This window comes from Tenrec ecaudatus, chromosome 14 (genome assembly GCF_050624435.1).
Source record: "Tenrec ecaudatus isolate mTenEca1 chromosome 14, mTenEca1.hap1, whole genome shotgun sequence".
Classification (NCBI taxonomy): Eukaryota; Metazoa; Chordata; class Mammalia; order Afrosoricida; family Tenrecidae; genus Tenrec; species Tenrec ecaudatus.
The window spans coordinates 105695223-105714440 of record NC_134543.1 but is presented as its reverse complement, the minus strand read 5'-3'; the positions used below and the strand labels follow the sequence as shown (position 1 = coordinate 105714440).

The window sequence follows — 19218 nt, the reverse complement described above, 5'->3', positions numbered from 1 at the left end:
GGAGATTGATTTTCAGAACATCTTTAAGAAATCCTCTGGCATATCAATGATCTATAAAGCCAATGATCTTTACTAACAGATGTATTCATGCTTTATAAATCCAAACCTTACTGAGTTTCTTTTCAAAGACAAGTTTTATCTAATACTATATAGACAGAGTTTCTGAAAGGCTTCAAATCAACAGAATGTAACAGAAAATGAAAATTCTTTGTACGCAAAGCAAGTAAGTTAATAATATTTGCAGAACAAATGAAAGACTGTTTGTGTTTATTTACATTCTAGATGCTTCCTACTTTGTATCCCTTTCCCCTCATGTATTTCTAATGAACCACAGCTAACCACGCTCTACTAAACTGGAAGGCATAGCCATTTCAACACTTGCGTGTAGATGCCGATGTTGTGGTTTCAGAGAGGCTGAAAAGAAAACCAGTTGTTTTTATGTCTCAATAAATTTTCATAAAATTCTAGAAAATAAAACCAAGCATTCTGATTAATCATCCTCTGAATTGCAACTTTTACTTGTTAGCTACAATATTCTTTCCTGCTGTTTCTTTTTCTTATCTTCCTCAACAATCTCCATTTTCTCCAGTAGTCACTTCTGTTAAAACAATACATCACTGTAAAAAATGGTGGTCTATTCTGTAAATCTTCACCTAATTCACAATAAAAACTTAATTTTTTTAAAAAAGAAGAAGACGACGACACATCACAGCACTGGCAGTAGGCCTGCATACGTGTGGCCAGGAGAGAATTGCTAATGCTGTTGTTTTTAAGACAACATTGGCGGAAAGCAGCACACCTCGTGCTCCGCAGAGTTATTCTTTATTCCACTCCCTGCTTGTCCTTTCTGCTCACGCTTTTCTCTTTCTTTCTGACTTCGAGGAACCACTCAGTCATATCAACAATGACCTAATATAAGGTTTACCAATCACAGCACAACCAACGTTTGGGGCTATTCTGTGCAAACAGGAGAGTCAGCAGCATCCCTGGCCTCTACCTTGATGCCAGTAGCAAATCCCTCCCCCTAAGCTGTGATAATCAGGTCTCCAGACACTAGGAAATGTCCCAAAGGAAATGTTCCTCCGGACCACTAGCACGAGTGAGTGATCCAAATCCCACAATCCAAAAAGAAATTCTTTGACTTATTTCAATCAAGTCACCATTATTGTTTTAAGAAATGAATTAGACAGACCTACTGCTTCATGTACATTGTCATGCTAAATATTCACCATGAAACATCCATCACATACCTAAATAAACAGTATCTAAATATTAACAAACCTCCATTTACTTGACTTTTCCGTCTTACTCGAGCTATCTGTTTGTTAGGCTTTTCTCCTGTTCTTGGTGTTGAAGTGATCAAATTGTTATCAATATCACGTTCAATTCTACTCCGCTTCGAAGGATTTTCTCTCTCTTCCTTGAGATTAAGAAGAAAAAAGCCCAGTGAGCACAGTCATTTTGCCTTATAGGTTAATTTTTTATGTATAGGTTACATTTTTCTGTCTATTTTTTAATCATTTTATTAGGGGCTCATACAACTCTTATCACAATCCATACATACATCAATTGTGCAAAGCACATTCAATGCCCTCATTCTCAAAACATTTGCTCTCCACCAAGAGGTTACATTTTTTAATGGTAAGATATATGTAATAATAAAAAAAAAGATCTATGTAATCAGCTTGTTTTTCATAAAGGAACTCTAGTGGTGTAGTGGGCTACGCACTTAAGTTGCTAACCACAAGGTTAGCAGTTTAGACACACCATCTGCTCCTAGAGAGAAAGATGAGGCTTCTGTTTCCACAAAGACTTATGGAAATCCAAAAGGCAGTTCTACCCTCCTATAGGGTCACTATGAGTAGGAATTGACTTGATGACAGTGAATTTGTTTTTCTTATATAGGAGAAGCAAATGCCATTAATATCCGATAGTAGCAGAAGACACAAGAAAATTTGACAGTGTTTTGAGAGTATTTATTAATGTACTCTACAATACACAAATATAATTACAGCATCTCCACAACTCATAGTCTGTCCCCAGGGTCCATTAAATTTCCATACTATTTAATCATACAATGTGCACTGAATTTTAAGCAAATTTCTCGTTATTCTTAGAATTTCACTGAAGAACGGAGATTGCCTACACATGCATTCAGGGTAGGCGGGAGAGCCCATTTGGAACCTGCTGGCCTCAAATCAACAGAATAAGACGTTACCAAACAGGCGCCAAAGAGAATAAGGTCTGCCACAGCTCACTGCCAACTTTGACAAGACACCTCAAAACAAAGCTTTCTATTCACTGCCTTCTAGAGGGCCAGGTGACATGACCATGCTAATCTTGCAGTAATATTATTTAAAATAGTACATACCAAGCGATAGCTTGAATTCAATTATTTTCTCCACTTATAAATCTAATTTTCTCTCATTTGAAAATTTTTCAAAGTTCTCTAAAATGTGAGTGATTTTTTTTGTATTGATGTATAGGTCTTACAGTTCCTTTAATTGACAACTCCTTGCTGTTTTAATTTATGTGCATAACCAAGATTCTTATTCAAAAGGTATAATTTCTCTGCTCTGCATTCTCTGCTTTTGCTGAACACAACTAATATATTATCGTGCATTTTGTGAAGGTTGAATATTGCTATGTTATCTCTGAAGCAACCCCTGGTATTATAAATGGTCCGAACATCCATTTCCTTATTTGAATTAAAACCAAAAAAGATACACACTACAAATACTACTTAATATGGAATTTTACAAGTTTACTCAGTAGTTTTTCTAATTATAGGTGTCCTGATAAAATATGGCATCTTACCACACAATATAATGCCTGAGCGATCTAATTAAAAATTATTTCAATTTTAATGTTTATTACCTTGTTATTTAAAAATGGTGAACAAGAAGCATCGTCCCCCTTTCCCTTAAGGATAGGTGAAAGGGATTTTGCTTACACTGCAGTCAAGCTGAGAGTTTTTCACTTTCCAACACGTATATAATTCAATGTTCATTACTCAGGACCCCCTTGACTGTAGAAAAATCATGTCTGAACCATGTATAATATAGCATGTTATACTGACATTATCCTTCTATTTACCAGTGGTATACAAGTTAACTGATACATAACACTGTCACAGAGCAGACTATAAAAACTCGAAATTCACTGCCATTAAGTCAATTCCAACTCATAGCCATCTTATATGACAGGGCAGAACCAGCCCTGTGGGTTTCCCAGGCTATAACTCTTTAGGGGAGCAGAAAGCCTTCCCCTTCTCTCACGGAGAGGCTGGCAGTTTTGTACTGCTGACCATGTAGTTATCAGCTCAACACTTAACCACGACACCACCAAGGACCCTTAAAGCGGACTATATACTGCAGTCAGCTGATACATTCAAATACTTTAGCCAAATCGCACAACCAAACTCCTGCCATCTAGTAGATTTTCTGACTCACAGGGGATCTTATGGGTAGGGTAGAATGGCCCCTGTAGCCTTCCCAGGTTGTAACTCTTTAGGGGAGTAGAAAACCTCCTCTTTCTCCTGCAGAGAGACTGGCTGTTTCAAACTGCTGACCCTGAGGTTAGCAGCCCATTGCGTAACCCACTATGCTAGAGAGCCAACAAAAACTAAAAGCAGTATTTGCAACAAAGCAAGGAGACAAGGCTATTCCCACAAACCCCAAGAAGCAAGTGGATGAGAGCAAACTACGGAGAACTAAACCACTTGAGAGCTATCAACCAGTACAGAAGAAATGAGGGAAGCAACTGAGTGTCTGCTGATCAAACATGCTGCCATCAAGTCAATACTGATTCATAGTGAACCGACAGGGCAGGGCAGAATTGCCCCTGTGAGTTTCTGACACTGTATTTCTTTTACAGAAGCAGAAAAATCCTCATCTTTGGAGAACCCCCAAATCGTTGACAGGTACACTTATCAGAAATTATGGCAGGCCAATTCAAAAACAGCAGATGAAACACATGTAACAAAGGTGTCCGTCCGTGTGAGAACTAAAATGACTGAAGCAGTCAACTCTTGTGAACTCCTGAAACTCACCAACCAACTCTGGCTCCCAACTAATGGTGAACCTGGGAGTCTGAACAAAAATGGGCATGCTTTATACAAAGTGGTGTCTCCTTTGCCTGCACACATTATGAAACTAGCTGACTGAGGAACACTTCCCTTCCCTAATGTAAGACAAAAGGAATGGAAATCTGCTCTTTCCACATGGGGCAGACAGGTGGGAACCCGGAGGTGCCCAAACCCATTAGATGAGCCTGCTGTTATCAGGTAATTGCAACTCAGTAGGACCCTCAGTGTCAGAGCAGAAGTGTGCTCCATGCATAGGTCGAGTCCACACAGGTCACTAATCTGAAACATCACAGAATAGAGGAGCACGGGTGCAGACAAAGTCTTCATAAAACTATCCCTTTGTGGAATGTAGACTGGGACTTATGGCAAATAAGCACATGAAAAAGATTCTTGTTTGGAAACTGACTGAGTGGTAGCAATTGTACAATACTGCTTGATGTGACTGAACTATGGAATGATATGTATTAACTCCAAGTTAATTATAAATTTTTTAAAAAGATTCCAATTATACATGATTAGGGACCAGCACATTAAAACAACATAGGGCCGAGTAGAAATGCCCTATCCAGTACTGTAAATATTTATGGAAGAAGACCGTCATTGTTTTTCTCCCATAGAGGCTAAAAAGGTTCAAACTGAAAACCTTGTCACCAGCAGTGCAGTGCTTAATCAATGGGCTTTGAATATTTCTCAGAATGGCTAAAACCAAAACTCTGATAACACCAAATGCTGGTGAGGATGTAGGGCAGTAAGTAAGAACTCTCATCCACTGCTAGCAGGATGCACATAGTAAAGCCACTTTGTAACAGCTTCTTACAATGCTACACATAGGCTTACCACACAACCACCCTGCAATTGCATTCCCAGGTATTTCTCCAAATGTGTGGAAAATGTGAAGTTCCTCAAAACCTGCACATAAATGTTTACAGCAACTTTACTCAACTGTAAAGAACGTGGAAGCCATAATGGTGCCCTTTATGAGATAAACGGATAAACAGAGGTACATCTACATAAATGAAATATTATTCAGTGATTACCAACAAAAGGGAAAAGCGCTATCAAGCCACAAAAGGCATGGAGGAACCTTAAGTGCATATTGCTTCAGTAAAGAGGGCAATCTGAAAGCCTTACCGAGGCTGTGCATGCAAACTACATATTTCATAAAAAGCAAAGCCAAAGACAGAATAAAAGGGGTTCTGTGAAGGGAATGAAGATAAAGCACAGGAGGCTTTTAAAAAAGATTGAAAAACTGTTCAGTATGATACTGTAGTGGTAGAGACATGACATTAAGTATCCATCAAAACTCACAATTCTACAGGAAACAAACCCTTACGCACAATATATACTTAGTAACTATTAATTAGTACCACTATATCGACATTGGTTCACTATAACAATGCACCACAGTACTATAGGATGCTAACAAACTGTCTTATTCAAGTTCAGAGGAATAACAAAAAAACTTTACATCGGTCACTAAAGTTGGGTAGAATACAAATCTAGAACCCCTGATTTCTGGCTCTTATTATTAAATTAAAAAAAGAAGTCTTTGCTTTCTTTTTGATGAAGCAATAAAGTAATACATTTTCACAATATTAACAGGAAACAAACTTTTTAACATTTCTTTTTAACAAACTTTTTTTTAAATAAAAGAAAATGAAAAGGAACTTCAGATTTTGCAAGCCATACTTTGAAACAAGTACAAAAACACCAATGCATCCTCTTAAAACATGTACTAGTAACATCTGATTTCTCATCTTCACATGATTCAAAAGAACAACCTACGCTTCCCTCCGAAGGATGTAAGTATACGGTAAAACCATTACCTTGGGTGTGCTTCCTTTAATGAACTTTTTAATCGAAGACAACAAGCCCGTTTCATTCTTGGGTGGTTTTTCTCCTCCTGAAGGCAGGCTGTCATCAACTTCTGAATATTTCCTCTTTGCTCTGGCAGTACGCTGTGTTTGGATGGGATTGGACTGCTGAGAAGCTTTCCTTGTTCTCAGCCTCATCTTTTATGGGTGCCACATGTAAAACTATAAAAAAAAAACATATATTAAAATTAAGCCTAGTAGTGTACTCCTATTATAGGAACATGACAATGGCTGCTGATCCAAAGGCTGGGAGTTTGAACACACCTATTCGCTCTGTGGAAGAAAGGCCTGGTGAGCTGTTTTGGTGAGGATCCAGCTAAGAAAACTCTACGATACAGTTCTACTCTGTGATAACAAAGTCTGTGGGGTTCACCATAAATTAGAAGCCAATTCAATGGAGGCAACAAGAACACTCATCTTACAAAAAACCACACCAAATCAATTCTAACTCATAGCAACCCTACAGGGCAGCGCAGAACTGCCTCTGTGGGTTTCCAAGGCTCTCACTCTTAATGGGAGTAGAAAGTTTGGTGGCTTCAAACTGTTCTCCTTGTTTGTTAGTAGCCTGACACATAACCACTACACCACCAGAGGTGGCAAAAAATATTCACAACCTGAAAAAACATGCTAGTTTGTACAATAAAAACCTAATGGTTACAAAGAAGTAGGTTTCTAGGGGATTGAAATAAACTAACATTGTCAGTAGAAGGCACTCTGTTATATATAATCCCAAGTAATCTTCTTATCAACATCTAAAATATATCTTATGATCTAAAGTAGATAAAATATACAGCATGTTTTCTATAGTACAGTGGGGGCTTTTTAAAAGCTCATGGATAAATGGAACTGAAACACATGGAAACTTTCCATGAGCTTTTTAAAGCCTCCCTTGTAGGCTGCCTCTATCTGTGTTGACATTATCACTCATTCTCAAGTACTTAAAGTACTTACTGAACCAATAATCAAATTACAGACAATGGCTACAAAGACATTGAAAATACAATAGTAAACAAGATAGGGATGATTTTGCCTTCACTCATAATGTAGTGGGAGATGCCCTTTAAGAATGACTTTCAATGTGCACAAATTCTTCTCAATTCACAATATAATTATGTAGCAAGAGTGACTAGATCGCTTAGCACAGTGGTTCTCAACCTGTGCATCGCATCTCCTTTGGGGGGGGTCAAATGACCCCTTTCACAGGCATCACCCGATTCATAACAGTAACAAAATTACAGTTATGAAGTAGTAACGAAAATAATTTTATGGTTGGGGGTCACCACAACACGAGGAACTGTATGAAAGGGTTGTGGCATTAGGAAGGTTGAGAACCACACAATGCTACTTTAGAATGAAATTCACATCAGAGAAAAAGAGACTGTCTTCTTAAACTATTTCATTTTATAGATGAGAAAATTAATGGCTGGTAAAATCGCCCAAACATTTAGAAATAGTTAAGGAAATACCTTGACTTAGAACCTGTTAAACACAACAAAGACCATTAAACCGGGTCAAGAGATATGAATACTACATCACTCATAGCTAAGTTATAGTCACCTGTAGTGGGTTAAGTGGTGAGCTGCTAACTGCAAGATTGTCAGTTCAAACCCACCAGTAGCTCCAAGGAAGAGATTTTCTTTTTTAATCGTTTTATTAGGGACTCATACAACTCTTATCACAATCCATACATACATCAATTGTGTAAAGCACATTTGTACATTCGTTACCATCATCATTCTCAAAACCTTTGCTCTCCACGTAAGCCCCTGGCATCAGCTCCTCATTTTCCCGTTCCCCCTCCCTCATGAACCCCGAGGAAGAGATTCCAGGAGTCATTCTACACTGTCCCACAGGGTTGCTGTGAGTTGGAATAAACTCGATGGCAAGGGTTTGGTTTTATAGAGAAAATGTTTACCTAATCTTGAGGCTCAAGACGCAAACAGTATTAGAAAAAGTTATACAATACAAAGGATGATCAAGATACAATGAGTGGATGTTGAGACCAATCTAATCTTAAGAACCAATAGGTGCAGAAACTCCTATTTTCAAGGTCCAATTACCAAATCCCAGAAGCTGTGTTTTTATTAATTCAACATAAAAGTCATGCACATACAAAAGTTAGAAACCTAGTGGCCACTCCACCAAGAAAGTTCCAAAAAACCACCTCCCACCAATAAACATTACCTTTTCCCCTATGGTGCAATAAACTGGTTATATATCACCTTTCTAGTCATGGTTTTGTGGTTACAACAAACTAATTGGATAGGAGTGTGGCAATAAGGTGCCTGTGATCAACCAAGAGATTTGGACAGCTACCTAGCTAGCTAGCTAGCTAATAAAGACATTAGACCAAACAAACTCACAACTTCTGGTCAATTCAGATTCACGGTGGCTATAAATAGCAAGGTAGAACTGCCCCTGTGGGTTTCCAAGTCGGTCACTCTTTATAGGAGTAGAAAGCTCCATCTTTCTTCCAAGGAGCAGCTGGTGGTTTTGAACTGCTGACCCCACGGCTAGCAGCCCAACTGATAACCACCATATACCACCAGGGCCCTCCAAAATGAAATTAGGGTGCATAAATAAACCCCTACGGGGCAGGGACAACCCAAACAATGTGTATGGAACTTTTAACAAGAGGACCTCACTACCACCCTGAAAAAGCCAGGAGTGGAATGTGTCTTTTGGCCTCTTAGACCTAGAAGCTCTCAAAAGCTCCAAACTTACTGCCATCGTGTTGATTCCATTTCATAGAGACCCTGTAAAACTGTCCTTATACATTTCTGAGACTGTAACTCTTTGAGAGCCCTTTCTCCCATACAGCACATGGTGCTGGTTAGCACTGGCTAGCAATACAACTCTTTACCACTACGTCACCAGAAGCTACAAACTTGTAGACATTGACAATAGCTCTTGATAGTAATAAGTGGCAGCAGAGGAACCGTGGCGGCAGAACCAGAAAACTGGGACAAGCTGTCACAGTGGGCTTCCAAGACTATAGGCAACGTGGCAAGAGCTGAGCACCTGTTGGTAGAGCTGGAAAAAAAAATCTATCAAGCTTGCCTGAAATATTCTAAATTGATTGTGGTAAAGACTGTATAATTGTATGCTATGTTGTTGAAGTTCTAATAAAACTTAAACAAAAAAGACTTGCCAGAGCAGGGCAGAAGGGAGGCTAAGAAGTCAAAGGTCAAACAGAGGTGCCTGACTGGGAAGCAGCTGTGGAACAGCGGGTGGTCTCCTGGGTTGCGCCTCACCCTGAATTGTAACCTGTTACTTTCCTAAGGAACCCCTTAGTTGTATCACCCGTGAGCTACCTGTGGCCAGTTACCAAACCCTGCAGAGAAATAGTAAGTGCTGATAAAAAGGTTGGAGCAAGGGAGTCTCTGACCATCTCAAAGGAATCAGCTTTGGGCTAAGGCTGGAGATTCAGGCCCATTTCCTCTCCTGAAGTTACAGCAAGTCAGACAATGCACACACAACACCATTTTTACATTTCTTAGAGTCATTCACTTCCAAAGAGATTTATCATGAAAAGTATCTATTCAGTAACTCTACTGATAGTAAACAAATTTTGGACTAATTTCTGTTTTCTAAAAAAGAGAACTTGCCAACTAGTAAATATGTAGATTTTTAAAAAAGCATTTTAATAAATTTTTAATAATTAAAAACATTTCAAAAACACCTTTGTGAACCTATCTGAAGCATAGAATCATGAAATGGAAACGACAGAATTTTACTGAAATATATACCATTATTAAAAAGGTTTTTTAAATGAAGATCTATAAGGTAATCCAATCTTTTATGGGTCACTTCATTAAAATTTAAGATACCTATTGGGCATGTGCTACCAGAATGCAAGCGGAAGATAATCTCTGCTCACAAGCAGCAAAAAAATCTAGCAATTAAGTATATATCCTTACACTGTATGAGGGCAAATAAACTATTGCCACAGAATCACAGACACCTTATCAAATAAAAATATAAGAATGGGAAGCTACTATTTCTTGATATATATCCTTCAAGCCCTATTCCCATCTCTCTTACTCAAAGAATTCCATGCTCTTCAATTTGTGTCATATCAAAATGGTAGTTTTAGCAACCTCAAGGAATTAAAATCCGATTCCTTTTTTCTTTGGGTTGGAGAACAAAAAGAATCTGAAGGGGGTACGATTGAGGCTGTAGGATGGATAAGGTATGGTTTCTCAAAGAAATTCCTGAAGAATGAGCAGGTAAGTGCACTGCCAAGTTGGAATTATTCCCTGGCTTTTTCTCACCAATTAAGTTTCCATAAGGCACTGTCTTATTCGGATTCCTCTTAAGAAAATCTATCCAGATAAACTCCCAGAAACAGTTGCCCTAATCGTCTGAGCTGACCTCTCTGTCTTGAACTTCACTGGCCCAGCAGATTCCCTGAGAAGCCACTGTTTGGACTGGGCCTTTTTTTTTAAGGCACCACAACAAGACTAAGACAAGTATACTAGAAAGAGAATGTGTCTGTAACCACCCATCAATCACAAAGACATGTTTAAACATGTTGTGACTTGAAGAAAAATATGTATATCAACACTGGAATCCTAGAAGCAAGACTTTTGGATTTATTCTGGTATAATACTTATAAATATATATGTACCTAATAATACAGTCCTGATATGCATAGTCAGTTAATAAGGCCCTTCTAGGCCTTAATTCCCTCAAGCGACATGTTCTAATTCTGAACTCAATGCCTGTGGCTATGAAGGACATTTAGAGAGTTCTTAAGGTGGGGTTAAGTCCTGACCTTGGCAGAAGGTGTGAACCATGTCAAACCCTTCGTTTCCTCTTTAAGGCTCTAAGGTGTGGCTTAAAGAAACAAGTCTAAACACAGGTATGTACATATGTAAATATATGATGATGGGGAAAGAGATCTATGTGCATATTCAAAAACACTTTATTCTATTACACTGGCATTCCTTGATGCTCACCTTCCAGACAGGATTGCTGAAGACAAAGTGGGTGCAATAGCAAATGTGGTGAAGAAAGCTGATGATGTCCGGCTATCAAAAGATACAGAGTCTGGGGTCTTAAAGACATAAAGGTAAACAAGTGGCCATCTAGCTGAGAAGTAACAAAGCCCACATGGAAGAAGCACACCAGCTTGTGTGACCGCGAGGTATCAAAAGGATCAGGTAGCAGGCATCAAAGAACAAAAAATCATATTGTGAATGAGGGGGGAGTGCGGAGTGGGGGATCAAAGCCTATCTATCTGTAGGCAACTGGGCATCCCCTTACAGAAGGGTCTCGGGGAGGAGATGAGCCAGTCAGGGTGCAGGGTAGCAACAATGAAACATACAACTTTCCTCTAGTTCTTAAATGCCCCCCCCCACAACTATCATGATCCCAATTCTACCTTACAAATATGGCTAGGCCAGAGAATGTATACTAATTCAGGAGAATGTAAACTGATTCAGATAGGAACTGGAATACTTGGCTGCTGCCTGAGGAAAGATGTTGCTATGGACCAATAAGTGTACTTTTACTGTGTGCTCATCCTGCCTGTAGTAACCTATTCACTTTCATCAACACCCCTAACGAAACCTACTGCCATGGAGTCAATTATGACTCAGAGTAGAAGGCTTCATCTTTTGCCTGCAGAGCAGCTGGTGGCTTCTAAGCGCTGACCTTGTGGTTAGCAGCCCAATGCATAACCGCTAGCACACCAGGGCTCCAACTTCCCTAATAAAATCTCAACTGTGTGAGCTGTGAGTTCTGCATGGCCACTGCAATGAGTTATCAAACACTGCACAGAAGTAGAGGGCTATGGGAGGAATGGTTGGTGTCAGAATAAAGTAAGGAAGAATGGAGGGTGAAGACTTATTTGACCTCTGCCTCCCGGCAATACGGAAACCAGAGGTCTGAGATGACATGATTCCCATGTTGCTTACTGTAATTACCAAAAGGCACGAAGCAAAAACTATATAACTGAAGCATACACAATTCATCAGGATTGTCAACAATAACCGGAGACTTCCAACAACTTACTTTCAGTAATGGCTAGAACAGTGGGGTTCTCAACCTTCCTAATGTCAAGACCCTTTCAAACAGTTCCTTGTGTTGTGGTGACACCCCCAACCATAAAATTATTTTCGTTGCTACTTTATCACTGTAAGTTTGCTACTGTTATGAATCAGGCGACCCCTGTGAAAGGGTCATTCAACTCCCAAAGGGGTCGCAACCCACAGGTTGAGAACCCCTGGGCTAGAACTAGACTGAAGATCAACAAGGAAATAAAAAATACTAACTACAAACTGACTAACCCCAACAAACATGCATGAAACTGTCCAACCAACAATAGAAATACACTCTTCCCAAGTATACAAGGGACATTCTCCAGCATACGACCACGCATATAAGGGGATACCCCCCAAAAAACAATGCTCATTTGGTTTCTTGATGTGAAGGGGATAGTGCATTTGGGGTTTGTTTCACCAGGTCAGACTGTTAATCAAGCTATTTAGAGGTTCTGAAAAGATTGTAGTGTGTGACAGGAAAGGCCGGATCTGTGGCAGAGGGGGACTGGTTTTGCAACCACTACAATGCACCTGCTCACAGCCCTCTCAGTGCACCAGTTTTAGGCAAAACAGCATGCTGGGAGACAGCAGTCAGTGTAAGATATGAAAAAAATAATTTATCAAGAGGAAACAAGGGAGGGGACGAGAAGCTAATACTAGGGGCTCAATAGAAAGTAAATGTTTAGAAAATAATGGCGGCAACATATGTCCAAATATGCTTGAAAGAAGTGATGTATGGATTGTTATGAGCTACGAATCCTCCAAAAATATTTTAATAATAATAATAATAATACACAACATGCCTCTCTTCCTCCACATGCCTTACTCACCTGATCTCACTCCATGTGACTTCTTTTTGTTTCTGTGAATAAAGAGGGACATAAAAGGACAGCAATGCACGTAGAAGCGGTGAAGAAAAAAAAGGGGAGTTCTATTAGCCATCCAAACATGAGTTTGAAAAATCTTTCCAAAAATGGAATCAGATTTGACAGATGTAATGAGTGTACTAGAGAGTATTTTGAAGGTAATAAGGTTGTTTTGTAAAAAAAAATTATAAATACCTAGCTTAGGAAAAAGAATTCCAATTTGGGGGAATTTATATGTTAAGGCCACAAAACAAGTCTCAATCTGACAGCATTGAAATCATAAAGGCATATGGGTTTTTACAGTTCATATCTAACGTCAGTCTTAGTTGATAGTGTATGTTCTCAATCCATAAAAAACACTAAAGAAACATTCCTAGATATGCTAAAAATTCAACACAATGTTACAATAATAAAGACAGTGTCTCAATAAGAGTCACAAAGCACTCATTTGTTATTATGACCCTTTATAAGTCCCTCAAAATTTTAATATAGTAATCGGCATTATTACTGGACTCACAGACACACATGCAGTCAGAGGTACCCAGGTCAGATGTGGCTACATGGTGCTATACTCAAAAACACAAAAAGACTTTCCAAAAATAAAAATGTTAAAATCTATGCATTGAAGGCATACTTCAGAAATGCAACTCAGAATAAGTAGACACATTGTAGTAAAACTACTAAACTTTGAAGAAAGGGGAAAAATGCCATCAGCATCTAGGTCAAAAGCTGGCAAACTTTTCCTTACGGAATAGTTAATAAGTATTTTAGGCTTGCCGACAATAGAGTGAAAAGTACATGAAATTTAAATATCAGTGTTCACAGCCATACTCACTCTTTCCTGCCTTATAAGGCAAAAGCAGCGACCTCAAACGAGCTGCTGTTGAGTCCCAGTTGCAGCGACTCCAAGTCATAACTACCCTACAGGACAGAGGAGAGCCCTATAGTTCCCAAGGCTTGACACCTGTAAGCAGCAGACTGTAGCAGCTTCTACAGCTTTCTCTCACAGAGCAAGCTGGTGGGTTTGAAAGTATTAGCGCTCAACCACTGCATCCTCAGGGCTCCTTCAGGAAGCCATAAACAGTATGTAAATGAGGTGTGGGTGTATTCATTAAGATTGTACTTATTTATTAACAAACCCAAGTTGCCCAGCTTGTGAGTAGTAGTTGCCCAGTCTAACCCACTTCATTTTGGTCCAAAGAGACATATGCACAGGTGCCAGTGGGAGACCGCCTCTTGTTCAACTTAGTGGAGCTTCTAAAACTAAGGCAGACCAAGAAGCAAAGCCTGGCAATCTGCCTCCAAAATCAGCCAGACAGCCCTACAGATCACCAGATGACCCGACAAGTGTTTCCCTCAATTTCAGTAACAACTTAAGCCAGACCAAAAATAGGAGCAGTTTGTTTAAATTAAGTAGTAATTTATTTTTTAAAACAGTGCATAGAAAGTAGGAATTTAGGCCTAACAAAATTAACTTTCAAAAGTAATGGTCACACACAAATTACACAAAAAAATACATCAAAATTCCAATCCAGGGCTTTGGGACTATAAACCTTTCCTAAGAAATCTACCACAGAGATATGCACCTAAGAACTGGTGGTACACATTACACATGTGACATATATAATGACAAAAAACACTTAATTATTTCTCTAAACTAAGCAAAAAGGGACAGAGTACAGAATGCAAAAAAAAAAAAAAAAGAATGCAAAGACCATCTTGTTTGTTATGCATGGAACAGCCAGGAGTCAAGCAGACTAGATGGCAACTAACAACTGACAATGGAAATACAGAGTAGTAAAAATGGCACATCAGAGGCATCTGGGTCAACATCAACACCCCAAGGACGATTATCATGAGGTAGAGAGAGGTCAGACGTGCTTCTACCTTCCCACCTTTGTACCAATGTGGACACAAACAGTCCCTCCTATGGTACTTTAATGCTTCATGCTGGATGTGATCATTGGTTGCACTGGCACATACAACTCACAGACCACACTCACAGATCCGGAGTTTAGGAGGGAAGTAAAGGTTACTATTCAGACTCAGGAATGACAGGACAGCTTCTTTTCCACTGTGCCCTCCGTAGGCCTTTCTCAGCGCTTAGCCCTCAGCTTCCTGCAAGGTGTGGCAAGTATAACAAAGCTAGTTTAGCTCTACCTGTAAATGACCAACCCAGAGGTGCTTGGGTCTATCTATCTCCTTGGGTCAGCAAATACCTGGAAGCACTCCTGCCTAAAGGCAATCAGCCTTCTCAATTCACGGGCCAGGAAGACCAACAGGCCCTCTGTTGTCAATCTCCTGGTTTGATGGCCACCACTTCTCTGCCACTGCTTCTCATTATCTCTGGTTAGAACAGCTCACTCTCTCTTGTCTCCTAAAGTCAAGGAGGTTTTCAGCACAGGAATCCTGGGCCCCAAAGTCAAACTGCACCTTCAGCTCTTATTTGTGGATTATCAATCAGTCTCCCCCTGTTCACTTCTCTGTCCTTTCTCGTCTAAGTTAAAAGGTGTGACTAAAGCATGGACATAGGCAGTGACAAGTGGTGCCCTGAACAAACATGGGAACTCAAGAGACAGCCCACCCCAATCCTGTCTCAGTAACAAAATAGACAACTTACTCCCAAATGGGAACATAACCATGGGCATAGAAGTTAGGATTTACAGTAAACCACAACATCCATCCACATCTTCAAATGGAGGATAATTACATCAGACCACAAAAAAAGAGGGCTAAGAATCATGACCTAGTAAAGTTGATACGTAACTTCAAACACCATAGGTTCCATACACCTATTTGCATGACCCCACCTAATCACTGTGTAGGGGTCATAAAAGCCAAAGCTATATGGGCCAAATTAAGAAATTCATTGTACCACAAGACTTAAAGATAAACAATTCAGAGTTTTTTTAATGAACCTTTAGAAGCCTCTTCATATACACACATGGCTTCCATTAATACAGATGGTGGTAGCATTGTTGCTGTTCTGAGATTGTAGTGAGATATATCTAATTAGTATTTAGAGTTCTAATTCAATTTTGTACTTCTTAAAAAGTAGGACACAAAAAACCACAGATGTTAACATACCACCACTAGGTGCAATGGACTCAGACTTGTGACCATCCCACGTGTTGTAGAGCAGAGCTGTGCTCCATAAAGTTTTCAAGGGCTGAAGAGAGATCACCAGACCTTTCTTCCAAGGCACCGCTGCATAGACGCAATATTTAACCTTTTGGACAGCAGTCAAGCATGTTAACTGTGCTATTCAAGGGCTTTCAAGTATGACTACAGACAAGTGAAGAGGTCAACGAATCCTTTTCCCCACATTACTAACCTGTTGGGCAAAATGGCAAAACTACCATTCAGGACTCTGGAAATCAACCCAAGGGATGATGAAAAGCCTTATCAAATGGGTAAGAACATTAGGATGTTGTGCCAACCTTGCTTGGAGCTGCTGTTCTCACCCGCAACCACATGGCAGTTGAGCCGACTAGCAGCTTGAAGGTCATCACTGAAGGAGACTCGTATGATCTGGAGAAGTCCAGCACCGCCACACACAGGAGTGTTGTTAGTTAGTGTGGTGGTCTCTGGGGCGGGTGAGCTGGAAGAGTCAGCACCTCTACCAGCCTAACGTTGCAGAGCTTGTTCAGAGAAACATTCCTGGTTAAGGCAGCACACAGGCACAGCAGAGACGAGAGTGGGCTCAAGCTATCCACACTTTTTGGAACAATACAGTCAATGGAAAATAAGAAAAGATCATAGAAATTTTCCATGAACTATTTAAAGCCCCCTTACAAGGACATATCTGTCCAATCGTTGGCTGACTACAAAGCTATACATTAACACGTACAACTGACTTCTAGTAAATCAGGCTTTAAGCTAAGAATTAAAAACAAACAAAAGCCTAAATAGACACACCAGTGGCTGCCTATGGGTGTTTATGTAATATAGTAATTAAATAACGAAATAATAACAGAGGGGGGAGGGAATCTTAATGAAGACTGGCAGCAATATCTTATCTAAAAGGGCCAGTTTTCAATAAGAATTATGAGACACACAAGGAAGTATTATCTGAACTCAAGGAGGAAGTGCACTGATTATCCTGTGCTAAGATTATATAACAATCCAACGAGGTACCTGTATCTTTTGTTTTTATCCCCAAACCCTCTGTCATGTTGATTTGAACTCATAGTGATACTATATAGGGTTTCTGAGACAAATTTTTAAAAACTTAATAAAGCTTTTTATTGAGGCGCATACAACTCATCACAATCCATGCATACATCAATTAAGTAAAGCACCCCTTTTTTTCTTTTAAAAAATATGGAACGCTTCACAAATTTGCGTGTCATCCTTGCGCAGGGGCCATGCTAATCTTCTCTGTATCGTTCCAATTTTAGTATATGTGCTGCCGAAGCAAGCACGAGTAAAGCACCCTTATACATTCATTGCCCTCGTCATTCTCAAAATTCTCCTTCCACTTGGGTTCCTGGAATCAGCTCGCTTTCCTTTGAGACAAAATTTTTATGAAAACAGACAGCCTCATCTCTCACTTGGGAAGCAGCCTAAGTAGGGTTTGAACACCAACCGTGATGTTAGCAGACCAATAGTTAGCCTACAGTAGAACCGCCTCATAGTTGCTTACACAATACATCTTCCTGGGAGCAGATTGCCTAGTCTTTCTCCCTGTAGAGCTGCTGATGCAACGGAAAACGTAGGCCTTCGCTTAGTGGAGGAGCACTTAACCACTATGCCACCGAAGGCTCCTTGGGTTAACCGTTGGTGTTCAGTACAAGTCGGTTCTAGCCCACACGGATCTCCATACAGAACCACGTAATGAAGCCACTGAAGGCTCTAGATAAGGAAGCTCCACGGGCTTCCTGGATGATGAAAGATAACCCATGCACTTGGGAATGTAGCTTGGCATTTGGAATTCTCGGAAGCACAGTGTTGGGAACCCTCCCAGATCTTATCCTGAGTCACCACTTTGTTTTTAACCATTTTTTCCTAAATGTAGTGCGTCATTCCAGGAAAATTATCAAACCCTAAGAGGGTGAAGGAGCCAGCAGGTCAGGAGTTAAGAGAGCCAGGGGGACTCTAAGTCTGTGGCTGTGTCCACCTATTGGGCAGTCTGAAGAACGATGTCCTGTAACTTTAAAAATCTGACCTAGCTCCAGATATTCTACTCTGATGTACATGGAGCTGACATTTGGATAGCAACTGGTTTTTAAGTAAGACTTAATTTGTATTTTATTTACTGACATTTCAGTTTCCAATTTGTTAACTGCCTGCTTATTCTTATTTCTAATGCCCCCCCCACCAAGAATCTGAAATGTGAAGCTGAACAATAATTTAGTTTAACTACTCCAAACAAGGAGATTACTCTCAGGTTGTAAACCTGACAAAAGTTAGCTTAGATTCTGTTGATCAGCTTAGAGGTAGGAAGCTCACTACTTCAAGCCACACAAACATAAATAAAGTGCATAAAAACACATCCCACTCACTGCCAGCTAGTTGATTCCGCCTCACAGACCCCTCCACAGGATTTCTCAGGCTTTGTAAACCTTTATGGGATCACACTGCCTCATGATGAGTTGGGGGGGGGGAGGGAAGGGGCTACTTTTCTATGCATATTTGACCCACAGAGTAAATCCTATTACAAATACTCAAAAAACTAACCCATTATACAAAAACATGAAAAACTACATTCCATGTAGTAACACTATAGATTACATTTTCCAAATTGCTAATGGTAGTGGGGAGGCAAAGATTTCTAGTGAGAGAAATTCTGGAATGAATTAACAAAATTTTAAAGAAACAACTGAGAATAGGAGAGAAATAGAATAGGCACAAAGGATATGGAAAAGAAGAGACAAAAGAAGTAAGCAAAATTTGCCCTTCTTCTCTGCTTTTGAATAGTTACTTCATATGAAAAATGTTAACATTACTTATGCATAAAAATGATGGTTGTTGTACTACTCGGTATATATTCTATACCAGTGGTTCTCAACCTTCCTCATGCCACAACCCTTTAATACAGTTCCTCATGTTGTGGTGACCACCCAACTATAAAATTATTTTCATTGCTACTTCATCAGTCATTTTGCTACTGTTATGAATCATCGTGTAAATATCTGATATGCAGGATGCATTTTCACTGTTACAAATTGAACATAATTAAAGCATAGTTATTAATCACAAAACTATATGTAACTATATATTATGAAATATTTATTTCTAGTGACAAATAAATAAAATGTTGTCTTGAAGCATGGTGTAGCATGTGTAACAGTCTTTAGTCTGGGTAATCCTATGTGGGCATATTTGCACGTGGGCAGACTTTC

General features: G+C 39.6%; 1 protein-coding gene and 1 non-coding gene across 3 annotated transcripts in view; both read right to left on the bottom strand.

The window, feature by feature from the left end:
• CTDSPL2 (CTD small phosphatase like 2) overlaps positions 1-19218 on the bottom strand; it is a 69369-nt gene that overhangs the window by 27345 nt on the left and 22806 nt on the right. For both annotated transcript variants that reach the window (XM_075530530.1, XM_075530531.1), the window contains exons 2-3: positions 5914-6123; positions 1282-1420 (exon numbers count right to left, since the gene is read on the bottom strand). In XM_075530530.1, the coding sequence (XP_075386645.1) occupies positions 1282-1420; positions 5914-6099 (325 nt within the window). In that variant the 5' untranslated portion in view covers positions 6100-6123. The remainder of the gene's footprint in view (positions 1-1281; positions 1421-5913; positions 6124-19218) is intronic.
• LOC142426971 (U6 spliceosomal RNA) lies at positions 17192-17298 on the bottom strand. The gene has a single exon (XR_012779821.1). It is a non-coding gene; the product is annotated as a U6 spliceosomal RNA (small nuclear RNA).